This window comes from Oryzias melastigma, linkage group LG11 (assembly GCF_002922805.2).
Source record: "Oryzias melastigma strain HK-1 linkage group LG11, ASM292280v2, whole genome shotgun sequence".
Lineage (NCBI taxonomy): Eukaryota > Metazoa > Chordata > Actinopteri > Beloniformes > Adrianichthyidae > Oryzias > Oryzias melastigma.
Window position 1 is genome coordinate 12,102,664 of NC_050522.1, and position 7,171 is coordinate 12,109,834.

The window sequence follows — 7,171 nt, forward strand, 5'->3', positions numbered from 1 at the left end:
AGAAAGGATTCTAGTCTAAATCTTAAAAAAGAGCACAAACAGCTTTAAGTTTTAACGAGAAAATGTTACATTGAAGCAAAGTCACATTTAGAGTAACATAATATATATTTGCTTCTTTATAATAGCCATTTTAAAGCTTACCACACCCACATGTACAGCTCAATTAAAATAAAATGACATTTGATAAAATTAATTTATGATGGTTTGCCATTTACTGTTGATTTTACTCTTCACAAGGAGTTTGTTTTTCATAAGATCGCCATGTTGGTACGACCAACCTGAAAAGACGCTTTGAGAAGTCTGAACGTTTTCAACAGGTTTTAAAGATTGAGCAGTTTTTGTGATCTTTAAATATGCAAAAAATGTACGCATTCCTTATGCAAATTTGCATCTCAAGATGACATTTTCCCCAAAGGTCAGAGGTCATGTTTATTCTGGTGTGATGCATTCTGAATTCTGTTTATGAAAAGAAATCTCAATAAGTAACAGATCTGAGGCTTGCTGTATTTAATTTTTTCAATATATTAAATATCTAATAAATAAAAAAAACTGAAAAATAATAAAACGACATAATACTAAAAAAAAAGGATGGCTTCTAAAATCAGGATAATTCTAGTGTTTGTAAAAAAAAACGTAATTTAAGTGTTCTCTTTTGTGTTTAAATAATGAATCTTGAGAACTGACTCCATTTATGCTTTGAAGATCCATCATAAAGGAAAGCAATTTTTATTAATTCTGATATATTTTTGGGATGTATTTAATCGTTTCTCATTGTACTTTATTCTGAAATGTCCTCATCTGCAGCCTGTAATTTTGCAAACTTAAAGTTAAGAAAGTCCTTAAAATGAAAAGCATGGTAAACTGAAATTTCTTTAATCAGTTTAACAAACAGGGGGATCATTTTAAATTAGATTTAGAGTAAAGGGTTTAAGGTTAATTGTTAATTTCAAGCATTTTTCTCTTTTTTAATTACACAGACAACAAAATGTTAAAAAAGAAGAGTGTCAGATTTAACAGATGTGTATATTTTTTTTAATTTGAGGGAATAAATCAGTCCACAGCAATCTGTAATTAAGGGAAAAGTGTAAAAAAACATTTGTGTTGTGTAGAAGATACACATTGTGCTCAGAAAAGGAAACCTCTTACACCATCCTTAGGCTGTATTCCCATTGGATGCAATTCGCGTTTAAAATTTGCCAATGTGTTTTTTTTTTCCCAAAAATGATTCCTATTCTATAGAGGTTGGAATTATATAATTGAAAAATCCGTTCAAGGGCAAAATAAAAAAAGAAAACTGCTAAATTTTCTGAGTTTTCAACAATTGCAACACTAAAATGCGATTTACTTTCTCACAGTTGTCACTAAGTAGACTCTAAAAGTCAAGTTCTGACCAATCTGAACACATGACATGCCTGTTTTACACCCCCATCATTATTTTATACTTTGTTTTGTAAAGTTAAGGAAATTGTGACACATCTGGTTTATGTCATAAATAAGAAAACCCAGAGAGGAACAGAAGTGGCTGCAAAATTCATTTTCTTTGCTTATTTTTTTCTTTTTTCTGCTGTGTTTTTGACATAAATGCTAGATTTTTACTTAATACATTTAACTAAAGATACATAATTATTTCTCCAATTGTTAATTACTTGAGAAAACTGTTTAATTTTCTGATTAAATTTCTCATTTGAAGTGCTCAAAGGTGTGAGAAGAACTTCAGTGGTGTTTTTTATGCTTTTCCTGTATTTTTACAAAACAAAAACCTTGTAGGTGATTAAACTGCAGATGTAACAGGAATAGTCGCACTTTGCTTCAACATGACAAACGTGAGCATGCATCCATACTCCCTGAAAGTGTTTAAAGGACTTAGAATCTTCCTTTGCTCTTGTGAAGATAGATTGCAGATAAAAAACGAAAAACTGCTTCTGCTGCTCTCCTACTTTAAAAGTATCACCTTAGGAGTAATGTGATGCAACAAAGCATCAACTCTTGTTCAATTTGCTTGTTTTTTTTTTTTTTTTACCAGTTGAGGCTTAAACAAGGGAGCATGAAGTGGATCAATGAACAAATAAAAAAGAGAGAGCCAGCTGCCTGTTTTCTAATCAATACAGGCAGCCGAGCTGGAGTCCCGAAATATGGACCTCAGGCCTGTTTTAGGGGAGTTTGGAGCCGCTGTAAAAGTTTACAACTTCTTCAAAAAACTCCAGTTACAAAGTTGTAATTATTTTGGCTTTATTTTTTGCTGTTCAGCAGAAGCGAACACAAACACCAATGATGATCCTGATACACAACATTTGTCTAATCTTTCTGGTTCTTCTCTAGATTCTTCAATCGATCCGTTTTTGTTGAGTTTCTTTCTACTCATTAAATCATAAACACAGAATTTAACTGAATCAAATAAATTCTGCTCTACTTTTCATGTTGTTTTGCTCCTTTTATGACCTCCTGGAGGAGTTTTTGTTGAGTCATTTGGTCTGTCGACTCCTGAAGGCTCTTTATTATCTAGTGTGTTTTTTTCACACTTGTGGAAAAACTCTGTGCTTTTCTAGAGCCATAAATCTTTAAAAAAGGTCTGCATGTTTTTTTATTCTAAAACTCCTTTGGAAGTCAGCATTATACTGTACAGCTGCTTCAGTTTTTCAGCTACTGGTTCAAGGATCAAATCAAACTTTATTTATAAAAAGAGTTTCTCATATTTTACTCTAATCGCTCTAAAAACATACACAAAAAAAAGAAAAACTCAACCTTCTCTCCGTTAACTCATACAACCCATGACCCCAAACAATGAACATTTACAAAAATAACTTATAACAGGGGGCTGCACGGTGGTGCAGTGGTTAGCGCTCTCGCCTCACAGCGAGAAGGCCCCGGTTCGACTCCCGGCTGGGACCTTTCTGTGTGGAGTTTGCATGTTCTCCCCGTGCATGCGTGGGTTTTCACCGGGGACTCCGGCTTCCTCCCACCGTCCAAAAACATGCTTCATAGGTTAATTGGTGACTCTAAATTGCCCCTAGGTGTGGTTGTGTGAGTGAATGTGTGATTGAGGCCCTGTGACAGACTGGCGACCTGTCCAGGGTGTACCCCGCCTTCGCCCTTCAGTAGCCGGGATAGGCTCCGGCACCCCCGCGACCCCGAACGAGAAGAAGCGGACAGGAAGATGGATGAATGAACTTATAAAAGACTCTTGTAAAGGAACTTAAAAGACATCAGGTTTGACGATTTTTCAGAAGTCACATTAAAAGACTTCATCTCCATCACATTAACACAAATTAATCAAATATTTTCTAGAGTTTATTGTTTGACGACTGACATTCAGGAGACCAACGCAAGATCAATAAAAATTCCAGCAATTATTTTCACTAAGGGAAACAAAAAATCATTAAAAACAGGGAGAAATATAGCTAATAGGACCTAAATGAAAATCCTAAACTAAAAATGAACAAGAAACACCATAGTTTTTATGTGTGTTAGCAGGAAAAAAAAATTCAAATAAATTATGTGTGCATAGAAAAATACAAATATTAAGGACACAGAGACAAGTAATTTAAACCAAAACTATTTAAATTCATAATTTAAACCAAACAAATTCACACGTCGTTTGGTTTAAATTACTTGTATGGTATTGTGTATTAGTAAAATACACAATTCATATCAATGTTTAAATAAATTACAAGCGCAGATTTATTTTTATATTAAGTCTATATTTTTAAACCTATTCATAAATTACATGTTCTTAATGCGTAACAAAAAATTAAAAAAAGGCCCAAACCATTATCTGCCACCACCATGCTTTTGACTGCTGGCAGGCATTACTGGAAAAATGTTGGTCCTTTTTTTTTTTTTACATAGAAACATTTCACTGTACTTTTAAATGTACTAAATTACAAAACTTTTGTTAATTAATCCTATATTTTACTTTTTTTAGTGTGCAATCATTTTTGAAAAAACAATTTTAAAAATCAGAAAATGTAGTTCCAATTAAAAATTTTAAACAAAAACACTTTTCTTATAATATTTCTTCATAATGTTGCAACTTTTTATTTATCTAAATCCTGTTTACAATACACTGAAAAAACATATATTTTTTTTGTATTTTCTGTTTATTCTCTTTCAGAATTCAGAAAATATTCAGCTCAGCTTGTAAAACACTCAGGATAAGGTTTTTCTGAGCTCCATGGTAACAGAGTTTCCCACTACTAGAGGATTCACTGTCTATTTTTCACTGTTAGTGGCAAGGCTGCAGCTTTTCATTGTACAGTGTGTCCGTGTGCAGCTCCTCGTGTGCAGTTAAAAGGGTTCATCTTCTGTAAAATTGGAGGTAAAAAAAAATGAGGCTCAAAAAAGCTAATTATGAAACTAACCAAGAGGTTGGCTGATCTGTCTATTATCAAGCAGCAGAAGGAAAGTTGAGTCAAACTAAAAAATGAAAGCAAAGAGATGAAGGACGGAGTGAAAGGAGAAACAACCCTAGCCGTCTCCTCGCCCTTTATTACAAGATTAAAGCTTCAGAAATGGATAATTATTCATAGAGGAGTAAACCTGCACCCAACAAGCAACATGATGTGAACTTCCCATCTGAATGGCACGACATCAAAACCTTTGAAGATTAAAAAGAATGCAAAAACATTTAGGACTCACCAGGTTTACTGAGGAACCACCAGAAGAAGAACCATCTGAATCTAACACAAGAGTCCAAACCGGTCGAGACGGACGGTTCTGATGGTTTCTTCCTATTTTCCAACTTTTCTTCTGCAGTTCCATAAATATAAACTCATATATGTCATTTATAAAAGACACTTCAATATATATTCATTTAAATGAACTGAACTCATTGGACTCTAAGCATCTTCACAGGAATATTATTATTGTTCATTATTTTGTTTCTTATCAATTTTCTTTTTGACGCTTTATGAATAAACCGCATGAGCAGGGATACATTTTTTTTTGTTGATAGCTGGATTCCTAGCTTTCTAGTAAACACACCCATGAGCAATATATTTAACCCAAATGAGTTTTGGTTAATGTGAATTGTAGAGTATCAGCGCTCCTCTGAATGGACAATAAACCAAATTTCCTCCAGTTAATGTATACTATGAAGAGTGAGGAGAGATAAACTTTTATAATTGTGTTTTACGTATCAAAATATGGGATTTAAAACAACGTACTAAACACAAAATGTTGGCAATTGGTCAATTTAAGAGATGAGAAAGTATAACTAGCTCTATGTTGAAAAAAATAATAATAATAAACTTGTAAAAGTACAAGTACACCCATAGAAATATGTGTTTATGCTACCAGTTTATCTTACATTTAAACCCTTCACACTGTAAAAAGTGAAATATTGGATCAATTAACAAACAATTAAAAACATTTTACTAATCAAATTTAATTTTTGAGTTGAGTAAACTGTCAATTTAATGAAAACAAAAAATGTTAAATGTAACAAATTACAGAACTTTTTTTAGTTGATCCAATGTTTCACTTTTTCAGTACATGGTGTAGGTTGTTAATTCAAAAGTCTCTTAAATTCAGTTTAGTTTTATTGATATAGCCCAATATCACAAAACAATTACTTCATTGGGCTTCACGCCAGTAATTTTACAGGAGCAGGTCAGTCATAAAATATAAACAAAAGCTAAAAACTAAATAAAACTGGTAAGGGAAAAACTCCCCAAAATACCTGATTTAGGCAAAAAAAAAAAAAAAGAAGAAACCTTAGGGATGCCCACATGAGGGAGAGATCCTCTCTCAAGATGGACTGGTTATTTACCAGAACTACTATTAGATACAACTAGGTCTTTGAATAGAGTTCAGCCAGATAGAAAGGAACAACATGTGAATCACACTGCACCAAACAGAAGCACAGAGAATTAAATAAAATAAACTGAGCTCTGAGCAGTCCAGTCTGGTATTTTTCCATTGTAAAATGGACCCATTAAGGAATATCGATCCGTAACTCTTGGGAGGCCCCCCCATCGGTTATAAGTTCATTGAAAAGTGGTTGGAAAGGTTGGGGCGGAGCTCTGTAGCCACCGGTTGATTGGCAGAAAATGATGACAGCATTAGACAGCGCCAATATAGCGCTCATTTAAGCTAACGGTTAAAAGTATTTGGGTTTTTGTCGTTTCCTGTATACTTTTTTGGTCACTAGACTATAATAAAAATGCCTATTATACACGATGTACAAAAAGTAGAGCAAGAAAGCAGTAAAGATTATGTTTACATAACAATAATACTTTAAGATTTTGGTCTAATGGAAGCAATTTGGCAAAAAAAAAATGTGGTGAATTCCAATTTGTTTGCTTCCTTTTCCAGGTTGGCTGGTGGGAAAATGGACACCTGCGTCTGCGCTACCATCCCTGGTCTCGTTACGGATCTTTTTTGAAGCCTCTGGATGACTCGCAGCACCTCCGCGTGGTCACTTTGGAGGAGAGGCCTTTCGTCATCGTGGAGCCCGCTGATCCCGGCACCAGCTCCTGCATCCGGGATTCTGTGCCCTGCAGGATGCCCATGAACTCCAGGTAACACCCACCACCCCCAATCTGCTCCAACATTGTTCCTCACTGTACCGTGTAAAATAAGCCTAATGTCGAAGTTTAATGCTCTCAAATTATATGAGACTCTCTTATTTCTTATACAGAAGAGAATTATTTCTTGTAAGTTCATTAAATCAAAAATATATTCAGACGCACATGAGTTAAACATTCTGTTCAACCATATTTGACGTGAACATAACTCCCAACCGTCTCCATAAGAAGTTGCTAATAAAGTTTTACTACCACAACAATCCATCATGGCGCCTCTAAAGTGACCTGGCATAGCCTTAAAAAACACATTTTTATACTGGAAGGAAAAACAAACATGTTTTTGTTTGCTCATTATGTAAAACTGAGTGAAAAGAATAATCAAGAGATTCACGTGTTTCAAAGAGAAAAAAAAAATAAAACAAAACATTAAAATTAATGTGGTTGGAGCAGAGCTGTGTTTTATTCAAACTCTTTCAGAAACTGCCTACAAACAAATATTGATTTGTTCTGTTTTTTTTTCTTCTTCTTTCAGTTTAAATACGCACTTCAAACATTGCACATCAGAGGTATGGAGTCTCGAAAGAGCCAGAATGAAATAAATATATACACCATTAAATAAATAAATAAATGTGTCATTAAATATTTAA

The 7,171-nt window shown here is 33.9% G+C and overlaps 1 protein-coding gene across 1 annotated transcript in view; it reads left to right on the forward strand.

Annotated features, from left to right (window-relative positions):
• grin2da (glutamate receptor, ionotropic, N-methyl D-aspartate 2D, a) overlaps positions 1–7,171 on the forward strand; it is a 247,266-nt gene that overhangs the window by 168,772 nt on the left and 71,323 nt on the right. The window contains exon 8 of the mRNA XM_024298168.2: positions 6,313–6,518. Within this exon, the coding sequence (XP_024153936.1) occupies positions 6,313–6,518 (206 nt within the window). The remainder of the gene's footprint in view (positions 1–6,312; positions 6,519–7,171) is intronic.